A 23,628-nucleotide genomic window follows, 5' to 3' on the forward strand; every position below is an offset into this window, starting at 1 on the left:
GGATTGATTCTTGCAGGATGTGATCAATACTTTTTTTGCAGTTCCTCTTCTACACATCCCCTTTCACAGTTTATCACCGAGTCTGTCTCAGAAAACAGTGTAGCCTCTTCCCCTTTTCCCCCACCCAACCCCAGTCATGAAGGACCTTCAACGTAACTTCATTCATTCATCTTCAGGGTCAGGGTCACGGGGGTCTGCTGGAGCCTGTCCCAGCTGTCATAGGGCGAAGGCAGGGTGACTGTTTGCCAGTGCAGGGCCACATAGAGACAAACAAAGACAAACGACCATTCATACTCGCATGCACACCTACAGACAATTTAGAGTGTTCAATTGACCTCACATGCATGTTTTTGGACTGTGGGAGGAAGCTGGAGAACCCACGCAGACACAGGGAGAACATGCAAACTCCACACAGAAAGGTCCCAGGTATCGAACCCACAACCTTCTTGCTGTGAGGCGGCAGCGCTAACCACTGCGCCACTGTGTCGCCCTCAACGTAACTTGTTTTCCACAAACATCTACAAGGAATGAAATTAACTGTTTGCTATGTTGTTGACATTGAGCTTTATATTTTCTTACATTGTTGCTTTTTTGGAATTTTTCACTAGTTTGTCTCAAATCTTGGTCGTCTGTTATGGGGGGAAAACACAAATTAATTCATTGATCATGACATTTCAGGTGAAATGTATCACTATCTGTATCTCTATCGACCATACTAGCTCTGTGTTTACTTGATGTCTTATCAAAACGGCAATCCCCAGTATCGCCCACACCCACCTGCTGTGTTAACAGCCTGTTGAAGCAACAAATGGAAAACTCCCCCAAGACAATAGTGGAGTCAGGTGTGTTCAAACCGGGTGGGTGAAATGAATTTCAACAGGAGTTTATTAGAGTCACACATTGCTGCTGAGTTCTTGGCACTGAGTGGTTTCAAAAAGTTTAGAAAAAGACACCACAACAAGCTTGAGATTGGCTTTTTTCCCCGTCACATGAACCCTGACGTCAACAACACCAGACTCAGTTGGCTGTTCAGAGCAGCAGCCCTCATTGTCTGTTGTGCCACAGACCGGTTTAACATCAAATAGCACTTTCAGACACTGGCCTTTAAGGTGTGGCGTATAAGTAGAACGAAAGAACATGTTTTTGTTCTCGGTGGCCGAAGCAAAAGGTCAAAGAGAGCTGGATGGATGGAGCGACATGCCATGAAAAATCGTTGTTGATAGAAGATGGCGACGCGTTTAGACCTCTCTCTGTCCCGTTCGTGCAGTGTTTTGTATGTCAAGAAAATGTTTATCCAAAAAGTTTTTCTCGTCTGTCCACGTCGGATTACATGTACAATCGACAGGCTCTGTATAATATTCGCAAAAGATATATTTGCAACATTTTGGACTTGCCTGCTACTCCTCCCCCAATAAGGAGACTTCAGAAGCGGTGTGTGTGTGAAAGCAGAAGAGGGGCAAGCGTGGAGGTATCCGGGTTAGGCTAGTGGCTAGTCCAACTCGCCCAGCCATACCATCTAACCTCTTGGCAAATGTCCGATCATTGGACAATAAAATGGATCATGTAAGACTGCTGAGGTCAGCGAATCGGTAAGTGGGTAACTGCTGTGTGTTTGTCTACAGTGAAACATGGCTGAATGACAACATCCAAAACTCTGCCATACAACTGGGGCAGCTAGCATGCTATCGAGTGGACAGGGCCCTCGTAAACGTAGGGAGGTCCCGCGGTGGTGGAGTACAGAGCTGCCAACTCTCACGCATTGGCCGTGAAACTCACGCATTTGACTTGTTCCTCACGCTCTCACGCCACACCTCCGATTTCTCACACCGGAGGGCTGCATTGGCCATACGGTACCGTCGAAAGCGGTGAACAAAGGTATACTGCCATCTGGTGGTGAGCTTCTGTACAGTAACAGGACTGCCTCGCACAGCAGGGGACTCTATAAACCCATGCTCATGCTCATGCTACCTTAAGACTGTCCTTGGACTTTCTGATCACATCACTGTTATGGCAGCATACAGACAGACAGTGAAAGTCACAGTGTGGCCAGAGGCGGGCTTCTCTGCTTTTCAAGACTGCTCGACACAACAGACTGTGAAATGTTTATACAGGCACTTACAACCACCTCACAGACACTGATGAGTACACAGACACTGTGACCTCCTATATCACCAAGTGCATTGAGGATGTGACCCACACAAAGAGCATCATCATTCGGGCTAACCAGAAGCCATGGTTGACATGGAAGGTCCACAGGCTGCTGAGGGCCAGAGACAATGCCTTCAGAGCCGGGGAGGAAACTGGCCTGAGAACAGCAAGAGCCAACCTGTCCTGGGGCATCAGGAAAGCAGAACAGGATTACACACACAAGATAACCTCCCACTTCAAAGACAGCAGAGACTCACAGAGCCTATGGCCGGGCATTCAGGCCATCACGGACTACAAGTCCACCTCATGGAGCTGCGAGAGCAACATCTGGATGCTCAACAACCTCAACAGCTTCTTCGCACGCTGAGATGCACAAAACCACACACACACCACACACAGACTCTGTGTCTGTCTTCTGCCAGCAGAGGACACTCTGCGCCATCAACACCCGCAAGGCAGCAGCCAGTTTCTTAATCACCTCCACCTTCCACCCTGTGACGCCATCACTCATCTGTGGAGCCGAAGTCTTCATGAAGACCTCTGCTCAACAGGTGCCCTCCGGTCCATTTTTTTCTCTATGGAATAAATGTCACAATCGTTTCATGAGACGAGGGAAAAAACAAACCACACATACTAAACAAATTAAGTACAGTATATATATTCAAATGCAATATCCAAACAACTACACTTATCTGCAGTTTAGTTGAAAGTCCCATCGTTGCAAAATGGTGACAATTTTTGATGTTCTAAATCAAAAATAATTGTAAAGTTAATAATATATTTTTTTTTTACATTTTTTAATTAAAAAAATTAACAAATGCTGATTAAAATCACTATCATGCTGTGTGTGTGGCTACAATTGAGTACAGTTTAAAGTTTGTGTAAAATGACCAGTGCGTTTAATTTCTGCAAACAAAAACACATTTGTCAAAAACAAGCAGGTCACATATGGAAATTGGCATCGCGTGCACAGACGCACGAATGTGAGACCCAGTAGATCTTCAGCTGAGTTCTCCACGAACCAGCAGGAACCGTTCCTGATCAGTTCCTCCAACAAGCGTGTGAGTGTGACACCGCATGCTGATTCACCCATTTCTTTTTCCCTCTTCGTCTTTCTGTTTTTGCCCTAAAACTGAAGTACAGCAGTTGGTGGCTCCTGAAGCCCAGTTGTTGTTTCTAGGTTTGTGGAACTGGACAGATCATATGCTCACATCTGTTCACCGATGGAGGCACTTTTAAAAAGATGTTAAGGGCTGTTTTAAAAAGCCGGAGATCAGTGTGTGTGTTTGTGTGTGTGTGTGTGTGTGTGTGTGTGTGTGTGTGTGTGCGTAGCACAGCAGACGTACCAGCCAGGAGGAGGTGTGTTTTTCCTTTTCTCCGCCTCCCTCACACTGTCCACCGTCAGAGTAGCAGATTTAAAACTCAAGACACATGCACACACACGAGGACACACACCAGTGAACCAGTGAATCCTCTTCTGCTCCAAGCACACGCACACATACAGTCACGCAGACACACACACACACACACACACACACACACACACACACACACACACACACACACAAACTCATGGATTACCGCCGCTGCTGTCCTCTTCTTCTGCTGCTGTGGACCTGCAGCTTCCTCCCAGGTGAGTTCAAAGGGAAGGGGGCGGGGCTGCCAGGTGCAGGAATGTTAGACGTGCGGTCATGATGCTAAGTGTTTGGTGATGGTGTTTGATTCTGAGTTGCTGTAACTGACCTCCTGCCTGATGGAGCTCAGGAGGAGACTGGACAGTGTGAGGCTTCCTGTTGGTGGCCTGGTTAGTTGTGCTCAGCTAAATACAGCAACGCTAACAACTCTGTATTCTAGCTCTGGATTAAAAAAAAATAAATCCAAATTTGTGTGAAAGGCATCTTTGTCTGTCTTTGTTTGTTTTTTTTTTTCTTTTTTTAAAATTAAAAATTGGCCATAAAGTTGTGGGCGAAGCTACACTTTAATGCAGTATGAAGTTTACGCAAACAACGCAAATATACATTTTTGTTTACATTTCCAAACTGTTTCGAGCACATTTGTCGAAGTAGCACAGGTCACGCAAAAAAATTGTCAGAATTGAGAACGACAAACAGCGCGGCGTTGATGACGTCACTTCCTATGTAGCTATGGTGTTGTGGGTGCCGGCAAATTTCTGGCACACTACCTGGCAGGAAGACTTTGGAATTGCTTTTCCTTTTCCATCTGTGACTAAATGGGGGTGAAATTTCCAATGCCTGCAAATTAGCTTCCTTTTTTTTTTTTTGGACAAAGCACAAATGGATTGTGTGCATGTGGGATGCTCCATGCTCTTTTTTTTTTTCTTACATGTCCTTTAAACAAATAGAGATTCTCCCTTGTAGAGTTGCGCGAGACACCTGTATGGTTCTGAAACTTTTGGCTGATAAGTCTCCTGGTACTTTGAAGCGGTTTCTCTTTAATGGCAGCCTTTTAATCTGATTGTTAAAACAAAGCCAGCAGCGTGTCACCCGTTGTGTTGCTGTTGTTGTGGCTGTTGTTGTTGTTGTTGTTGTCTGTCTGTGGGTTTGCAGCCGCCGGCCTCTGCCACCTCGTTAGAGATAAAACCAAGCCTCTTCCAGAAATCACTCCCCAGCGATTAGCCGCCGCGGGCTCCCTTGAAGTCCCGCACGGGTGGGGGTTAATTACTGGAAACTGCTCCCAAGCCGCAGTAAAGTGCCTTTAAACAGGCCCGAGACCCAGTGAGGTGGAACCACAACCGCTTTCATTTGGTCCATAACCAGAAACCGCCGCCACCGCTAGAGGGGCAGCGGCTGTTTTATGGAATTAGAAACAATATCCAAGCCTCTTCTCATTTTTTGTCTGCCTCCAGTAGCGATAATAAAAGTGCTGGCTGGTGTCATCTCATGGAAAGGAGAAAGTTTCACACCAAACTGCGTACAAATAAAGTAAAACACATGATTTAATGTTTGCTGGACCATCAGAGGGAAATGTACTCGATTCAATGGTCAGTCAGTCCCCTGACAGGAATCGGTGTTTCCTGGAAGATCAGAAAATGCTTTTTTTTTGCCATTAATTCACCCAGCCAGCTGAGTAAAATAAACTTTTTGTCCCATGATCCCAGGATGAGATTCTGTTCCTTTAGATAGCGAACATCCAGATTCTGGCACAGGAGCATCGGAGGAAACCCACCATCTGACCGTGACCTCTGACCCCTGCATCGAACAAAATGGCTCTCTGTTCTTTACAAAATCTTTCATCTTCAGAATGGAGAAATCTGGAGGTTAAACACAAATCATTTGTCCCCATTACAACAAAAATACCAGGGTGTTTTTCTTTTTTCTTTTTGGAGGGGGGTTGCAGTCGGATCTGTTTTCAGTTATGGTAGCAGCAGCAGCAGCAGCAGCAGCAGCAGCACATCTGGAAAAACCAACAGACGAACCAGGAGTGAAGAAACTAGAAAAAAAATAATGTCCTCAGTGTCAGGATGGAGGATCCAGATCATCCAGCAGCAGCAGCAGTAGAAGATGACGACGAAGCAGCAGCAGCAATCACAGTATTTCTGGATGAACTTCTGCAGAACCTCTGATGCGTCTCAGTCTTCCTCCCTGTGCACTGCCGGTCCACCAGAATGGTCCAGGGTCAAAGGGTCAAGTGGTCAAGGTGTCAAAGTGATGACCTGATAATAAAAAGGAGTCTGGTCATAAAAAGAGACGGCTTAATAGAAGACAGAGAGTGGCGGCAGTAAAGCCCAGAGCAGCTCAGAAGGCAGAAGTGGAACGAGCTCTGGAGCGACTGTGACCCCTGTGACCCCTGTGTGGAGGTCAAGGTCACTCAGAGGGTGTTGGGCCTGTGATCCAGATGTCTAAAGTGGTGATTCAGTTTCTGGAGAGCTGCAGACGACCAAGGAAGAAATCCAATCCCCGAGAATCTGTTTTTTATTTTTTATTTTTTCGAGTCCTCAGCGCAGTGACCTGCTAGAAGAAGAATGTCCTTTCAGAGTCCCACCCTCTCTGAGGAGTCACTTCAACCTGTTGGACGTCTGCTGAAAGAATGAAATCACCTTTTTTCCGCCTCCAATTCCAGCCTGGGCTCAGTTTCGTACTTCGGAAAATTGGCTTTTATTTAAAAAAAAATAAATAAAAAAAATGTCAGTTTCATGTCGACTTCACGGTCTCTCTCCTTCGCTCCGACTTGGCCGCTTGGCTTGGCTGTTTTAATTGGAAGCAGCAGGAAGTGGAGACTTTTGATAACGTGGTGGGCAATGTCTCCATCAGCAGACACCACACCAACCTCTGGACTTCACCAAGAAAATATCCAGCGGATTTTTTTTCCCCTAAGAAAAAAAACACGAGCACAAAGACACTTGGAAAAAAAAGAAGTCTGAACGCAGACTCCACATTTTTGACATATTCCATTTGAGAAAAAGTCAATAGACAAAAATTTAGAAGCACGGAAAATGAAGGAAAGGAAAATAAAAATTTCTCTCGACCTCCTTCAACCTGGACCAATCACATGTCTTCTGTAAAGCCATCCACTGACTCAGACTGGATGGTGACTGGTTGGTGTGAAGCCTCCCACTGGTTAGACTGGTCAGACTGGAGCAGCAGACAACCTTCTGGGATTCTGTGGTTCTCAAAGACAAACTCAGACTGAACTAAACTCTGTGGTTTGGAGCTTTTCAAGACGGCTCTGGCAGCACTGTGAGGTCGTCCTGTCCCGGTTTGACCAGTCAATCAACTTCCACTGGCACCAGAAAAGAGAATTAAAAACACCAACAACAAACCAAAAAAACCCTGCTGTTTAGATCTTTGTCTTTTCTCGTGTCTTTCAGATCTTCATCTGTGCTTCAACTTTGACCCCAAGAACTTCAAGATTTTCTCCGGCTCCAAGGAGAGCCAGTTTGGCTACACGGTCCAGCAACACCAGGCCGGCGGGCGCCAGTGGTGAGTGTCCCAACTGAACTGGTCTGAACTGGTCTGTGGAGGAACCAGTACTCACCAGTCCATTTCTTAACCTGATGTCTCCTTGCAGAACCAGGAGTTGGTCTGAAATCTCTCCAACTTTGAAAATCTTGAAAAAAAAATGTTTGTGCTAGACTTGGAGGGTGACCAGGCCGTACTGGTCCAGTCTGTACGGCTAAGTACAGATCCAGTTTGCACTGGTCTGTACTGGTCCAGTCTGTCTGCACGGCTGGTAGCCAGTCTAGAAACTGCTTGGCCTCCTCCAGACAGAAAACCAGTTTCAAAAGCTCAGAATCCAGTGCAGACAGGATCGTCGGACCCTCTTAGAATGCCACCCCATTCTGGTCTCTGTAAAACAAAAAAAAGAAAAAAAAGGAAAAGAAACCCAGCCCCCTGTGTTCCTCACGGTAGTGGCTGTCTGGTGGGAACCAGTCCAGACTGGCCTGGTGTGTCCTGGAGGGACTGGTCCATGAAACGACGTCACTGGGCCATTAAACACGATACACAGATGACGTGAAATAATGTCTTCTCCAGGCTCCAGGCTCTCTCCCCGATAGAAAAAACTAAACAAAACAACAACCCACCAATTGGAGAGCGGCATGCTTCTGCGTGACAGCAGCAGGTGGATTGTGGGATTTATTTTAAGAACCTGGGCTGGAGGACCTTCTGATGAAAGGAACGTTTTCCATCCACCAGTCCCGTCGTCACGGAAAGATGACTGTCTCTGCAATAAATCAAGTTTTTTCACATCACTCCTTCCCTTGTGTTCTTGGACGGTTCGTCCGTCTGCGCCGAGGCTCCATCTGGCCGCACCTCAGTCCCTCTAAACAACAAAATTACAGTCGATTTAGTTGATTCCTGATATCTTTGTGCCACAGTTTGTTTTATTTTCTTTCATATTAAATGTGAAGTGAGTCCAAATGTCCTGTCGCCTCTTCCTCCCCGGTGTTGACATTTGGTCTCAAACTGGTCATCTCGCACTTTCGTCTAGTTTTTATTTGTTGACAAAAATGTCAATACACCTCATCATCGTCTTAGTCCTTATGAATGAATTTTTATTTAGTTATCATCTTGTTTTAGTCAGAAAAAAATGATAGTTGACGACAACTATAATGAAAACTTTTCGTCAACAAAACAAACACTGGTGTGTACTGTGCGCAGGACTGTAGGATGTTTGGAGAGATGTGTGCGACTGTCTCTTTCCTGGCGTGAATTTGGGAGAAAGCCAATGTGCATGTTATCTGACAACAACAAAAATTAAATGTATTCCGTCAGAAATTCTACTTCTGGTGATTGAAGTGTGCACGTTATAATATCTGCATTTATGGCTGGGGGTATGGGTCAATTCATTAGCGCAAAAATCTTCAAGAAAGATAAAAACTCCAGGCCTTAAAAATCCAGAATAGAAAGATTTATTATGAACTGGTCAAAAGTCGCCCTGTCGGCCGTTATGCAGGCGTTTATTTTTGTATTGCGGTCTATGGGGGAAAAACAACAGTCTGGTATCCAGTTCTCATAATACCTACACGAGTCAACCAGATTTCTGTCGCCGCTCATGCTGCACGCTGAAAATGGACGGGACCAAATATGATGAGGAAAAAAAACAAATAAAAGCCTGGTAGAATTTTGAAGCTTTCGCTCAAAAGTGTTGAAGCATTTGACTAGAGTTCAAGACAAAGATCGACAGCACAACTGCAGTTGGTTCTGGTTCTAATAGCTGCTGAGGTTTAGACTGACTCACCGTCTGATGTGAGCCTGCAGCCTGATCCAATTCGGATTACAGCGTGATGTCTTCACCAGCAGGGGGCCTCGCTTACCGGCCGCGGTGAGTCAGGTGGGACTGCTCGGCTTCTTGTTTTTCACTCTTCTTCCTTGATCCCGTGATGAAAACCTCACAATGAGAAATTCTTCAGGGGCCTCTTTGAAGTTGGCAGGTAAACAAGTGGAAAGTATTTGCGCTGCTGTCCGAGGGGCGGAGCAACGGCGGCGGCGTCTCTGGCGGTCGTGTGTTGTGGTTTGTCATTCCTGAGCGGCAGGAAGCTCCTGCAGGGAGCCTCGTTCCGTTTGTGTTTCTTTCCTTCTGCTGCTCCCGGAATATTTCCCCCACGTACCGCCAACCCGCCAGGAGTCCTGTGACCTTTGACCTGCAATGTTTGACCCGGAACCACTCAACCGTTGAGCTCTCCGCCTTCACCTCGGCGGTCGGAGATTCTTTATCTTTGTCGTCTTTTTTGTGATTGTTCCCACTAAGTTGCAGGAATTCAAGAAACTTTCAGGAGATGATTTCAATCTTCATCATCTTTAGTACGCACTGTTACTGCTCTGTTGTGATTGGCTAAGGTCACAGAGGTGTGACGACCCATCGTGAAAAGAACCAATTAGGCCGGGCGGGTCCTGACTCTCGCCACACACACAACCGTCTGGACAAAGTTCCTAAACTGAGTTGGTTTTGGTGTTTAGAGGAACCCAGCAGAACATCACCTTCACCTCCTGAGACAGTTGGTCCAGTTATAGAAGGTTGTCCACAGGGAGTCAAATATTGACATTCTGGAGTCACTGGGTGATGGAAAACCTGAGGGAGGCTAAGGAGGAGGAGGAGGAGGAGTAAAAGAAGAAGAAGAAGAAGAAGAAGAAGAAGAAGGAGAAGAAGAAGAAGAAGAAGAAGAAGCGGGCTTGTTTTGTTTGAGGTCAAACTTGTTGACCCGTGTTGACCTCTGAGGTCAGACCTCCAGCAGTTTGTGTGTTTACAGTCACCGTAAAAAGCTGAGCTGTGTGTCTGTGTGCCTGTGTGTATGTCAAACAGTTATTTTTAAAAAAATTAAATCAGCGATGAATGATCTGTATCATCACAGAGGATGATTGGACGAACCTTCCGCCTGTCTTCATGACATACGGGCCAGTCAGGTTTCTGCACTCTGCACCCTTTGGATGTGCAGCGAGGCCTCCCATTGTTGCAGAGGACTGCGGTTGAAGAAATGCACTGTAGCTTTTCAAGACGACTACGAGAGGATCTATCATCAGGCTTCACGAGTCCTGATGATTTGTTTACATTTCACAAAATGTTATATGTTAGCCTGTTAGCGTCCCTGTAGGAACGTCCATCAAGAGCCGACGTGTTGAGGGAGTGATACATGGACGCCTTGGCGGCAGCAGCAGGTGGAGCTTGGAGGCTTCAGCTGGTCAGGATGCGGTTTCTTAATCTGTTTGATGTAGACGTGAGGCTCTAAGGAAGGTTAGTTACTGTTCTGCACAGTGACTCTGCTCACTTCCCAGAAGTGCGGTCTGGACCTCACCAGGGTTCAAGACCAGCTTGCCGTGTTCGTCGCCACTGGGGAGTGGCGATGAGAGCTGTGAAAAGCATCAGATGTTTTTTTTGTCAAGGGATTGAAGAGAAACCTCATCCACAGTTTCTAGTTTCATCTCAGAGATTATTTCCTCACTATAAAAATGATTTTCACCATTGGATGTCAGCAGCAGTGATGGCTGACCTTTTGCTTTTCCACAGTTTCCACAATTTTTTTCAGCGTTTCTTAAAACCAAACGTTTCTTCCCAGAAAGTTTCTTCTTTTAAACGTGAACTCAGTTTGAATGCAATTTGAACAAGATCAGAAGATCGGAGGATGAAAACCACAGCCTGACTTTTTCATGAGTGAGTTGTGTCCCTGTCAATAGCAACACAAAACTGGTCTCAAAACTGGTGGCGAGGTGGATTCTGCAATGGTCTTTCTATTTTTTTTATTGTCAAATGTTTTGTTGAGCCGAACAATTTGTTCGTACTGCTCATATTTTATGTCTAAACTCACTGACAGACCTTCATTCTTTCTTTTCATTCATATTCATATTTATCCATCGCAAAATCTAAATCCTCGGCCCAAGTCGTCTGGGGTAAATATTTCAACTGTAGGAGCTCTGTTGTTTATGAATAATTTGCCCAAAAGCCTCTTTTCTGAGCAGTTTCATGGCTGCTGTGTGTCCAGGCTGCTAGTGGGCGCCCCCCTGCAGACCACAGGGACCAAGCAGACTGGTGATGTGTTCAGGTGTCCGCTGGACCGTGGGAACTCTACCAATTGCAGCCGCCTCCAACTGGGTGAGTCCCGTCTGGGCGTCCCGTTTTTTAAAATTAAAAATCCAGGAGAAGAGATGACTACTAGTAGAACCACTAGTTGTACCACTAGTTAAAGTTCTCTCTCTGTCTCCTCAGGGAAGGTCTCTCTGGACAATGTGTCGGAGAGGAAAGACGAAATGAGGCTGGGCATGACGCTCACCTCCAGCCCGAGGGATGGCACCTTCGTGGTGAGTCCCATGACCATAAAGGAGGATCACATGACTGATTGAAAAGCCAAAACCAGAGGAAGTCAAATGATGTGAGAAGGACCTTGAAGGGCCTTCAGAGTCAGTGGGTGAACACGAAGCTGCTTCCTGCTTCACTGGCTGCAGTATCTGCCTTTAGTGTGTAGTTCGTAGCTCAGTACTTGTACACTGTGGTATCAATACTTTCACCATTGTGACATTGTGACATGAGTCGTACTTGTGTCTCCAGACTTGCGGCCCCCTCTGGTCCCATGAGTGTGGAAGCTCCCTGTACAGCACCGGGATCTGCTCCAGGGTCAGCAGGAACTTCAGGCCATCTCACACCATCGCACCGGCCCTGCAGAGTAAACGTCCATTTATCATCCATCTGTCCATCTGTCCGTCATCCGTCATCCATCAATCCTCATCTATCTATCATCCATTCATCCATCCATCTATCCATCCATCATCTTTCGTCTGTCCATCCATCATCCATCTATCCGTTTATCATCCATCATCCATCCATCAGTTATCCATCATCCATTCATCCAGTCATTCATCTATGCATCCCTCCATTCACCCATGTCTTACTCTCTCTCAGGGTGTGAGACGTTCATGGACATTGTGATTGTCCTGGATGGCTCCAACTCCATCTACCCCTGGTACGAGGTCCAGGACTTCCTCATCAACATCCTGCAGAAGTTCTACATCCGCCCAGGTCAGACGCAGGTTGGTTCCACTCTGAAAGGCTGGCGGGATGCAGTTTGTCTCAGGGTTGGGGGGCATCTTAACATGTAACTTTAACACAGATTTGTTTGGTTCTGATGTTTCTAGCTGTTTTTACCTCTTACCTCTTCATGGCTTGAGGGGCGGGATCGCAGATTGTCCTGTTCTCTGTCTGCAGGTGGGAGTGGTCCAGTACGGCTCCACCGTGGTCCATGAGTTTGGCCTTGGCGAGTACCACTCAGTGGAGGAGGTGGTGGAGGCTGCCAGGGGAATCGACCAGCGCGGTGGTGAGGAGACCAGGACAGCGCTGGGCATCAGCGTGGCACGGTACAGTATGGCGGTGCCCCCCACAGGATCCCCTGGGTCCCTGATCCAGTTCATTCACTCACTCACTCACTCACAGGTCTGAGGCGTTCAAGCGTGGTGGCCGTCCTGGCGCTCAGAAGGTGATGATCGTGATCACAGACGGAGAGTCACACGATAGCCTGCAGCTGCCACAGGTCGTCGCCGACAGCGAGCGGGACAACATCACCATGTACGCCATCGCTGTGAGTCCCGCTCCCTCGCTCGTCCCTGATTCCTGGATCCTTATTGGCCCTCCCTGGACTCGCTCCTTCTGGCTCTCTCTACGCTCTTTCTGCAGGTTTTGGGTTACTACAACCGCCGTGGGATCAACTCGGAGGCCTTCCTGAAGGAGATCAAGTTCATCGCCAGCGACCCAGACGAAAAGCATTTCTTCAACGTGACGGACGAGTCGGCGCTCAAAGACATTGTAGATGCGCTGGGAGAGAGGATCTTCTCCCTGGAAGGTCAGCATGTTGCCCTCTGCCGGTCAGGTCCTGCTGAGTCACGTTGGGTGGAGAACAGGCATGGGCAAACTATGGCCCACGGCTCGAAGAAATAATAGTAATAGTCATAATAAAAGCTGGATTTGCTAAGTTTTTTCACTGTTCTGAGAGTCATTTCAATAAAGACCTAAATACTGCGGGTCTTCAAAGAGAGATAATTCTAGAACTTGCTGTGACCAAGATCCAGCAGCTCCAGCAGCTCCAGCAGCTCCAGCAGCTCCAGGACCTCCGAAACTTCTGGCCCTGCTGGCGGGTGTCGGAACTGCAGCCACTGACATGTCTGTGTGTTTTGCCTGGCAGGAACCAGCAGCGAGGGCCGAGGGTTTGGTCTTCAGATGGCTCAAGCTGGTTTCTCCTCACACTTGGTCCGGGTGAGTAATACTGGCTTGGAGAAAACCAGCAATCACTTCCTGTCCTTGCTGCTTCCTGACAGGAAGTTCTACTCCATGTCCTCCTGATTTAGTTCAGAGGAAGTTTTTCCTCCTCACAGTACTATTAGTTCCTGGGGTTGTTTCTCCTCCTCCTCCTCCTCCTCCTCCTCGTCTTCCTCTTCCTCCGCCTACTTCATTGTGTTAACATATAGTGAGTCTCCATCAGAGCCTACCTGCACTCGGGCATCTCAACCGATGCCCAGGGTGGCAGACGACCTCTGTGACCTCTGTGACTTCTTGGATTTTTCTACCCTGTGCCAGTGAGACGGAAAGTTTTCTAATCTGCTGCAAAAAAAAAGTGTCAGAGAAAAAGGTAGAGTGAATCAGGTGACGGATGTCTGTGATTGGCCCCCTTTAATAAACTGTCAGATGAAGGCTGGGCAGCATCCAGAGCTTGAAGAGTGTTTGTGGAAAGTCGGGGAGCATCCAGGTTGGACCTTCTCACTGATGGCGTCGCTTCAGAATTGGAAAAAAAAGAAAATCCTCAAGCAACGCACAAACAGGAGCAGTGACTGTAATAATTTGTTCGACAAAAACAAAACCCAGAGCGTCACCGTTGTCACCGGGGGCCAGGCAGACCCTCCAGGAGACACATCTGCTTCTCCTGCTGCTCCTCCTGCAGCAGGAGCAGCAGTCTGGACCAGGTTCCAGCAGCAGGGAGTGAAAACGTCGTCGTGGAAAAACTTGCTGCGTAACGCAGAGCAGATGTTCTTTTTTCCTCAGAGCAAAGCTGCCAGCAGGACACACACACACACACAGACGCGCGCGTGCGTTCGTTAGTAATCACTCACACTCAGACAGCTATGCAGAGTGTTTCCTGCTGGAGAATCTGAAGGTGAGACTGAGACAGCAGGCCAACGTCAGAATGATGTGGAAAACAGAGGAGCTGATATCAACCACCTCCACCTTCTCCTCCTGCTACTTCTCCTCTCTTCCTCCACTTCCTCCACCTTCCCCTCCTCCACCTTTCCTCTCTTCCTTCTCCTCCTCAACTTCCAGCTTCTCCTCATCTTTGCCCTCCTTCTCTTCCATATCCTTCTTCCTCCTTCTTCTCCAACTTTTCACACACCTCTTGGTTGTTTTCCTCTCTCGTTGATTACTGTCTCTATATTGCCCCTAATGGTTTCCTGTGGTATTTCTCCACTAACTCTGCATTCCTAAACTGTTGATTATTGGGACTTGACAGGGTAGAAGTAGACGGGATATGGCAGTGGAGACTTTCTCTCTCTCTGGTGGTGTGCTTTGATTTGTGTGTGTCTCAGCCGCCCTCCCTTCACACACCACAGGATGGCGTCCTGCTCGGGGCAGTGGGCGCCTACGACTGGAACGGAGCCATCCTCAAGGACACCAAACACGGGAAAGTGGTCCCGCCAAAGTCCTCCTACAAGAACGAGTTCCCGGAGGAGCTGAAGAACCACGCAGCATACCTAGGTAGAGTCAGCGTGTTCTCAAATACAACATCTAGAATTTAGAAGAGAAAAAAATTCATCCAGACCGCAATGAACATAGAGGGGAGGGCACACAAATGCACACAGGACCAGAGTTCCTGCTGTTCCTGATTCTTTATGGAACGTCCTCTCTGTCATCATGATGTATTGCAACAGAATAAATTATTTTAAATGGACATTTCACGATTTTTTAACTCCTAGTTTCAAAATAGTAATATAAAAGAATACTAGAGAAATATTTCCTTATTGAAATGTTTAACCATTTCGCTCATGTTCTTGGAAAGATAAAGGACAAAAGCAGCAGTTTGGGGTTTTGGGAGGAGGGCGTCAAGATACAGCTTTATATAAGCAAAAAAAAGGGTCTCAAAAAATTGGCAGACATGGACTTGTACTACTTCCACATATGATAGCAGGGCTTTTTTTTTAGCAGAATTTTGACACCAGGTTCTCTCATGATTTCCAGGTTATTCTGTCAGTTCGCTCATTTCCTCCCGCGGCTCCCAGATCTATGTGGCTGGAGCGCCGAGGTTCAACCACTCGGGGAAGGTCATCATCTTCACCCTGAAGAACAATGGGAACCTGACGGTGCTGCAGTCGCTGAGGGGGGAGCAGGTTGGTCACTACTGAAAAAAATGGCTAAATAAAAAAAAAGAAGAATGGATTTTTGAGATTTGCTCCATTTTCAGATTGGTTCGTACTTTGGCAGCGGCTTGCTGTCAATGGATGTGGACGCGGATGGACAGACGGACGTGCTGCTGGTGGCCGCGCCCATGTTCTACCAGCAGGGCTGGGAGCAGGGGCGGGTCTACGTCTACGGTGTGACGCCACAGGTACAAAACATCACTTGGCGTGGCAGCTATCGTCTCCCCAGAAGATGCTGAAGCTAAAGGCTAAAAGCTAATTGTTTTGGCACTGTGTTTGCTGTCCCTTTCAGACATCATTCATCCTCCAGGGGGTGCTAGAGGTCAACGGCCCTGCCCAGAACTCTCGTCTGGGTTCGGCGTTGGCCGAGCTGCCCGACATGAACGACGACGGCTTCAGGGAGCTCGCGGTGGGTGCACCGCTGGAGGATGACCACCAGGGGGCGGTCTACATCTTCTACGGCCTGGGCCGAAGTGTCCAGCGGCAGCCCAGACAGGTGGGGTTGCTGTGGAGGTTTGAATTCCCAATTGTTTCTGGGTTTTGGTCTATGAGAGTAAGAACCTAAATGAAGGAACCCCTTCGAACCCCTTCCTTTGACCCCTTCCTTCGAACCCTTCCTCCGACCCCTCCCTCCACCAAACACCTCCACCCCCTCCCCCAGCGGCTGGCGGCGGCCGGCTCCTCGCCAGGTCTGCGCTACTTTGGCCAGAGTCTTCACGGCGTGCTGGACGTCAACGGTGACGGGCTGGTGGAGCTCGCCGTGGGAGCACTGGGAGCCGCCGTCATCGTCTGGTCCCGCGGCGTGGTTCGCATCGAGGCCTCGCTGACCTTTGAACCCCAGAAGATCAACGTCTTCAACAAGGACTGCCGGCGAGGAGGGAAGGAGGTCACCTGCATGTCTGCCATCGTCTGCCTGAGCCTGGACACTAGGAGCGGGACCAGGACTAGAACCGGAACTCGGACCGATGTTGGTGAGCAGCACAATGCTCTCATTGCCCCCTACAGGCAGCCACAGGAATTGCACAAACCTCCGTTTTTACGCCACTCACCTCTTTTGCACTTTTTCCAACACTCCTCCAACAACTTCCCTATAAATTCAAATTCAAAAATATTAAGGCCTCGCTATGAATTTTTAAAAATTTTTTTTTTACCAAAATTGAAACCAAATATATGAATTTCATAAATGAAGAGCAAAGTATTAGAAATTAACTTAAATTAAAATTTTCAGCTACTGTACAAGCTTAGGTTTGTTTTCGTCATTTTGGTGTTTCACTTTTCCAAAAATGTGATTTTCTTTAGTTTTACACAAAAGAACCCTATAAATAAACCCAAAACAGTTTATCAGTTGGTTATAGCAACATAAATGTATACATCTACAAACCTGTAAAATATCAAATGAAACATTCTCAAATGGAATTACGAAGTGAGAGAGAGGACAGAACTTCACCTGCAGTGTCTCTGACTGTAACATGGCATCAAAAACTTCCCTCCCTGAACAGGTGTTGACATCCCAGCTAATGAGCAGTCAAGTCCAGGTGCATTGTGGGATTTGTAGGAAGGGTTTGATTGTCAAAAAGATCATGACCTGATGCAAGTTTCCCCATTTATCAGTTTTAACTAAGCATTTGTTTCCTCCTGACCTCGCTGCACATTCTCACGCTGACACTGTGAGAGGTCAAGGGTCAGCCATGGTCCTCCTCCTCAGCTGTGTGTGTGTGTTTAACCTCGGCTGGTTGGCCTTGTGCAGCCGTCTGGTGTTTGTTCCGACCACACTTGGCCTCCGGGTGATGTCGTGTCTCTGCCTAATTGGCCTCAGATGTTGGCGGAGGGCCTTGCTAGCATGCTAACTGCAGCCACTAGCTGCTCCCTCCTCACCACCTCCCACCTCCTCTTCATCTGGTCCCAATCGGACACGCACACTCACTCAGACAGACAGACAGCGGTGCACGCTGACACGATGCCAAGGACACACACAGCAGGCGGAAGAAATTCAATTTTTTTTTTTTTGTGAATGGAAACAGGAACATCCTGAAACATCTCACCTGCCAGCCTTAAGTGTGTGGCAGGTGCACAAAGCCCCAACTCACAATAGAGTCAGCAAAATATCTTGGAGTCTTGGTTGATCAAACCAGTCCGAGGATCACTCCAGGATCCAGTCAGTGCTAACAGCAGGGGGTGTTGCCACAGGCTGAAGTGTAAAGAATCAGCAAAGATGTAAATCGCTGCAGTCGATCAGTTTACGTTGTTTATTCAAGGACGTAAACAATAACCCAAAAATTCTGACTGACAAGATCTGCATCATGGTGAATCCTGGAGGTCGCTTTCTACGCTCAGCGGCGCCACCATCTGGACCTGCTGCTCCGTTTTGAAACCAGAAGTTTTCCATATTTGGATGTATGTGGGCGGCACTGTGGGTGAGCAGGGATTGGAGCGTGCGTGCACCTGCCCGTGACCTACTAGACTTTAGCCACGCCCATTTTTACTGAAAGAAGTTAGACCGACTCAGACAAAATGGATAGTAGAGCCGACAGGCTGAACTGATTTGTAATCAGTTTGTAACGATGTCAGTTTAAGGCTCCTCCCTCTTATTGGCAACCAGTCATTTCTACGCTTTTTGCAACCGACTTTGTCGCCCCCTCCTGTCCAAACGATAGAATGCAGGTTTTCCAAACTTTCGTGGTGCACCTCCTTCTTGACCCCGAAGGCGCCGTCCATCTTTCTATCCAGTGAGTACCTCCGTGTCTACTGCTGTGAGCCTCACGGATCTCCTCCCTCCCCGCAGCTGTTTGGTTCAGCCTGCTGATGGACGAGCGCCGCTTCCCTCCGCGGGCCGTCTTGGACGAAGCTGACCGCCAGCAGCGCCACGTCATGACCCTGCGGCCCAGTGGGCGGAGCTGCCAGCGCCTGGGTTTCTCCGTCCAGGTGAGGAGAGTTTTAAAAGGCAGGTCGGACGATGATGGAGCGTCTGCTGAGTTGGGGTGTGTGTGTGTGTGAGCAGGAGACACCTGATTACGGCCGTCCGGTCTTGGTGGTCCTGGAAGCGGGGCTTCAGAGTCCGGACGACGGGCCGGTGCTGGACCCGGACAGGCCGAGCATCCTGAGGGCCGAGGTGAGTCATTTTCACAAGCTCCGTCCACAAATGCATATTTCTTCTTTATGCGGCATTGATTTAAACAAAAGAAATATACGAGCAGACTCCTTAGTGAGTCTCCTTTAAAGTGCTTTCATAAAAAAATGAAATAAAGACAGGAGCAGCCAATCTGATTGGCTCTTAGGGAAAATAAGTGGCTGGTTTGATTACATTTTCTGAAAAATTTGTGTCGTTTTCACCCACAACAGAGAAAAAACTGACCCAACTTGTGTAGACGTCTTAGTATTGCAATTTTTGTGTGTATGTTTTTAAGACTGGAGGCCAAATTGATCATCACAAAATTATTAAATAAAAAAGAGACATTTAAAAAAATTAAAGTAAAAACTAAAGTAACACAACTTTGAGGATATAGGGTTCATATCTGAATAACCACAGAAGAAGAAGGAAAACAGGAAAACAAAACTAAACATAACAAAACATGTGAAGGTTTTTGAAGTATTTGGGAATTTTTGCATACTTTTTTGCCAAATATGATAAATATATTAAGTCATGTGACCGTGAGGAGTGACCACATTCTTTTCTTCCTGCACAGCTTCCCTTCTGGAACGGCTGCGAGCAGGAAGACGCCTGCATCCCAAACCTGGTGCTACACAGTCGCTCTGACCTAATGGATGTGCAGTGAGTCGTGCGCGTCCACACACATACAGCACATGTGCACAGACGCAGACACACTCGCACGCACGTGCCTAATGCAAGCGATTCTCTCCCTTGAAGTCAGTTCTGCAGCCGGGAAAGTCGGGCCGCCTGGTCCCTCTGTGGCCAGCAGGGGGAGCCGGCTGAAGGCACGGCCTACGTGGTGGAGGCGGGACGCAGGAAGCTTCTGGTGCTGGCGCGGCTGGAGAACCAGGGGGAGAACGCCTACGGAGCCAACATCCACATCTCGGCCTCCTCCAACCTGCTCTTCTCCAGCCTGGTGGTCAAGGTGACCCCAAGTCTTCAGATACTTCTGGAAACATTCTGTCAGTCACCTATTAGAAACCTTTGGCACTGAGCTGTCTCCTCCCCTTAACTCCATTCCCCTCTCCCCAGGACCAATCAGACATTCAGATTGAATGTCACTCTGTGGACGGACCAGCCAATCAGCAGAGCTGTAACATCAGCGCTCCGTTCATGAAGTCTCTGTCCCAGGTAGGTTGGCCGGCAGGAAGTGATGTCACAGCGCTTCCTCTTGGTCTCACGCTCGCGGTTCAATCTGTGGAGGTTCAGGCTGCTGATGTCTGGACTTTATTTTCTTTTTCCTTGTCCCAGATTTAGTTTCTCTTTAGAAAAATTAAGCATATTTTTTTCAAATGTCGAAATCCCGCCAACCATATTCTAGCCGGTGTGCCACTGACTCCGCCCACTCTTGTCCTCAGAGGTTTTATCCTGAAAATGTCTCTACCTGCTCAGGTGTCCTTCCGCCTGGAGTTTGAGCTGAACCGCTCCATCCTGCTGGACCACGTTGAGGTCGTCCTGCAGTGTAGTAGGTAAGGATGCACAGTTTTCAGAAGAAGAAGAAGAAGAAGAAGAAGAAGAAGAAGAAGAAGAAGAAGAAGAAGAGAAACAGACAAGGACCACATTCCAAAAAACTTGTGCTCCTAAAAACCAAATGTTGTTGATTTTATTCCTCACAAAGTCACACTCGTGGTCCCGCTTCCTCCCTCTCACACTTGTGTTTTATGTTGGCAGTGAGGGCAGGGACAGTTTCCCCAGCGACAACGTCAACCGCCTCCTCCTGCCTGTCAGGTACCAGGCCGACCTCCTCTTCACCAGGTGGGGCCCCCTGCTGGAGACTGGAGGGATAAACACGTGAAAGAAAAAAAAAAGAAAGAGATCTCCCAGTGGTGGTTTGACTGACGGCTGTGTTGTCCCCGCCCCCTCCCTCAGAGACCCCACCCCCCCTCGGTTCGAGATCAAGGCCGACTCCACCTCCACTTCCTCCTCCTCCTGGGAACAGTCAGACCAGACCCCGTCCACCTTCAACCTTACCTATTACGTGAGTTACAGAAATTTTCGCTGTAACGACTCATCTACGCTTACGCAGCGGGTCTGTTTCGGTCATTACTGCCACCTAGTGGTGCTTTTAGGTTAATAAATGCATCACTGCCACTTCCAAATGTGTCTAATGTGCAGGAGGACGGCATCAGTTTTAGCTTCAGGCTGTAAACACAAGGGTAAAAAGACTGCTTTCTGGAGTTTATTTGATAAACGATGCTCACTTGCACTCTGCAGACAAGATCTGACAATGGAACTTCGACTTTTGCGGCATCCTTGATTTTCCACGCTGTTTCTCCTTGTGCTGGCAGATCCAGAACCTGGGCTCCTTCCCAGTGCAGGACCTGATGCTGCGAGCAGACGTGTGGGCGGTGACGCTCCAGGGGAACCAGCTGGTGAACATCACCCATTTCACCGTCCAGCCGGTATGAAAAGCTTCCAGATGGCTGCAGGGAACAGACAGGCAGACAGACAGGCAGACAGACAGACAGACAGCCAGACGAGTGGCAGGAGAATAAAGACTTCCTGCTGCTGTCTGCAGGTAGATGGCGCTCACTGCTCGCTGCCCGGGCCCACTGCCAGCCGCCTGGTCACCGCCGAGGACCTGTCCCACCTGTCGCAGTTGGTAGGATACATGACATTCTCCTCAAAGGTGACCTGTACTGAGCCTCACTTCCTCTCGTTTTCCTACTGCAGAACCGCAGTAACAGTGTGGGCGTGGCCTTCGAGTGCAGGCTGACGCTGCCGGCGGCGGCTGAGCTACAGGTGGTGCTGCAGGGACGGTTGCAGCTTCCCACCCTGCTAGCCGTAAGTCCCCATAATATCCCCCGCCGCTCTGCGGAAAGTTCCTGCCGTGTCCGAGTTCTCCATTGTCAGAGTCATGTGACCTGCTTTCAGGTGAGCTTCCGGTCACTGGAGGTCCTGACCGAAGCCTTCATCCACTTGGGGGCGCCCAGTCTCATGTTCCTCCAGGAGGACACGCCTGTCCGACAGGTACGTAAGGCAGTAAGATTGCGTCTTTTGTGATTTGTGGTATTTTAATGCCCACCATTGAGACAAGTGTTGACGTCTTCAAAAGCCCTTTCAGCAGAGATGGTAACCAAATGCCAAGTACTTTATTGCTGTACTGCTTGTAGTATGTTTATCAGGTTTCTGCACTTTACTTGAGTATTTCTTTCTCTGACAACTTTTTACTTTTATTCCCTACATTTGTACACAAATATCTTTACTTTTGTGGCTTGTTACGTTTGTGTTTAAAATATACAGATTTGTTCAAAGTAACTCACTTATCATTATAGCTCTTGCTTGAACTGGAGCTATTTGAACTCTGCTTTTGGGTGGTTGAAGATATAAATGGATGATATTTTAGAGGGAGATTATTTTAGAGTACCTCAGCTTTGGTGTCACTGTTCAGTACATTTTCAGGACAGATTTCTCTGTCAGAACTTATTAATTATTGCAAAATTATCAACAAATGTTTTACTTCATTGAGTACATTTCAGAGCCTGTACTTTCTTACTGTTACTTGAATAAAGGAGCTGAATCAGTACTTTTGCTTTTTAAGTATTTTTACCCAGGTATCTGTACTTTTACCACCTTTAGGATTGAGGTAATTTAGAAAACAAATCAAATTTAAGTATAGAATTTCACATATTGAATTTAAAATGATTACAACGGCGAAGTATCACCAGTATCAGTATTTAATGTTGACTTGTTGTCCAACTCTGTGCGACGGCAGATCAGCCTGGAGCTCCGGAAGGAGGCAGATCACGTAATCCCAGTCTGGATCGTACTGGGAAGCTCGCTGGGAGGCCTGGCGCTGCTGGGTTTACTGGTGCTGTCCCTGTGGAAGGTAACGTCTGTGTACACACACACACACACACCTTTCCTCTTTATGGGGCTTTCTCTCTGTTGTATTACATCCTGCCACCAGGGGGCAGTGGAGAGGCGCTCTCAGGTCTGATCTGACTCAAGTCTCTGATGGTGAACTCTGTTGATGGTGTTTTTTTTGCGCAGCTTGGCTTCTTCAACCGACGGAGGCGAGAAGAAGAGGAGGAGCCACCTGTGACGAATGGGAAGGCAGGGGAGGAGCTGTAGCGCAGGAGGCCGCTGACTAACTAACTGACTGACTGACTGTCCTCTGGAAATAATCCCTGAGACTCCACCTGTCACTTAGGGATCCCCATACACAACTGAGGGTATTCTCCGTGGGTTGGGGAGGGGGGCGTGGCTGCAACTGTAACGCCACGTCTGTTCAAAAACACAGCTGGACGTGGCGAGCCAGCAGGTAACCACGAAGTGCCGCGGCGGCCACCGATGATGTCACAGCACAGAAAACATTCAGCTGGCGAGTGAATTTTACCTGGAAGGGCAGAAACTTGTAATGTGTATATATATATATATATATATACATATATATATATATATATATATATATATATATATATGTATATAAAATGACAATAAAGAGTGGATGTAGCATACAACATGTTTGCTAATGTTCCAGGTTTATGATCATGTGACGATGTCACTTCCTGCATGAAACCATTAAACTCTCCCACTACTGGTTGAACTGGCTTATGAAAACAGAGGCGAGATGGCACAAGACTACCTATAATAGCTCTGTATGTTAATGGAAGTTGTAAATGCATATTATAAACATGTTCTTTGTACATTATTTTGAAAAAATACCTGAAGCACTTTTGGTTGTATAAAGTCACTATTTTTGTAAATAAACATTATTGTTGGATGTTTCCTTCTTGTGTGCGTGTGTGTGATTTTGTTGGTGATCTCAATAGTGAAATGTTTTGGTTTTGTATCCCTTTTATTTTCTCATTTTCCTTCATGTTCGAAATAAATAAATAAATAAAATAAAATCAATCAAAAAAAAAAAAAATCCAGGTCCATTTGATCCATTCACTGAGATAAAAGGTTTTAATATGATGACAAACCATCAAGCGGTTAAAAATTTGTTTGATAAATCTTTGTTTGCCTCATCAAAACATGTAAACG

The 23,628-nt window shown here is 47.4% G+C and overlaps 1 protein-coding gene across 3 annotated transcripts; it reads left to right on the forward strand.

Annotated features, from left to right (window-relative positions):
* The first annotated feature begins 1,391 nt into the window (after positions 1-1,391).
* itga11b (integrin, alpha 11b) lies at positions 1,392-23,050 on the forward strand. Of its 3 annotated transcripts, XM_076028743.1 has the most exons (31): positions 1,392-2,709; positions 3,122-3,209; positions 3,292-3,781; positions 6,977-7,088; positions 11,084-11,193; positions 11,308-11,399; positions 11,647-11,761; positions 11,998-12,125; positions 12,301-12,449; positions 12,526-12,670; positions 12,766-12,931; positions 13,271-13,341; positions 14,688-14,832; positions 15,313-15,461; positions 15,536-15,679; positions 15,784-15,987; positions 16,153-16,462; positions 18,274-18,413; positions 18,490-18,600; positions 19,175-19,260; positions 19,357-19,564; positions 19,672-19,770; positions 20,032-20,108; positions 20,311-20,394; positions 20,509-20,617; positions 20,928-21,041; positions 21,158-21,241; positions 21,313-21,423; positions 21,514-21,609; positions 22,355-22,468; positions 22,633-23,050. In XM_076028743.1, exons 3-31 carry the CDS (start codon positions 3,721-3,723, stop codon positions 22,711-22,713), a joined length of 3,615 nt encoding a protein of 1,204 aa, XP_075884858.1. In that variant the 5' UTR covers positions 1,392-2,709; positions 3,122-3,209; positions 3,292-3,720; the 3' UTR covers positions 22,714-23,050. The 3 variants fall into 3 exon arrangements, with proteins under 3 accessions (XP_075884858.1, XP_075884857.1, XP_075884859.1); XM_076028742.1 differs by lacking the exon at positions 1,392-2,709 and having other exon boundaries at positions 3,095-3,209; XM_076028744.1 differs by lacking the exons at positions 1,392-2,709; positions 3,122-3,209; positions 3,292-3,781; positions 6,977-7,088 and adding an exon at positions 9,928-10,755.
* Positions 23,051-23,628: the final 578 nt, after the last annotated feature.

Source organism: Nelusetta ayraudi, unplaced genomic scaffold (genome assembly GCF_046127955.1).
Source record: "Nelusetta ayraudi isolate G7.1 ecotype Tasmania unplaced genomic scaffold, CSIRO-AGI_Nayr_v1 ptg000026l, whole genome shotgun sequence".
Classification (NCBI taxonomy): Eukaryota; Metazoa; Chordata; class Actinopteri; order Tetraodontiformes; family Monacanthidae; genus Nelusetta; species Nelusetta ayraudi.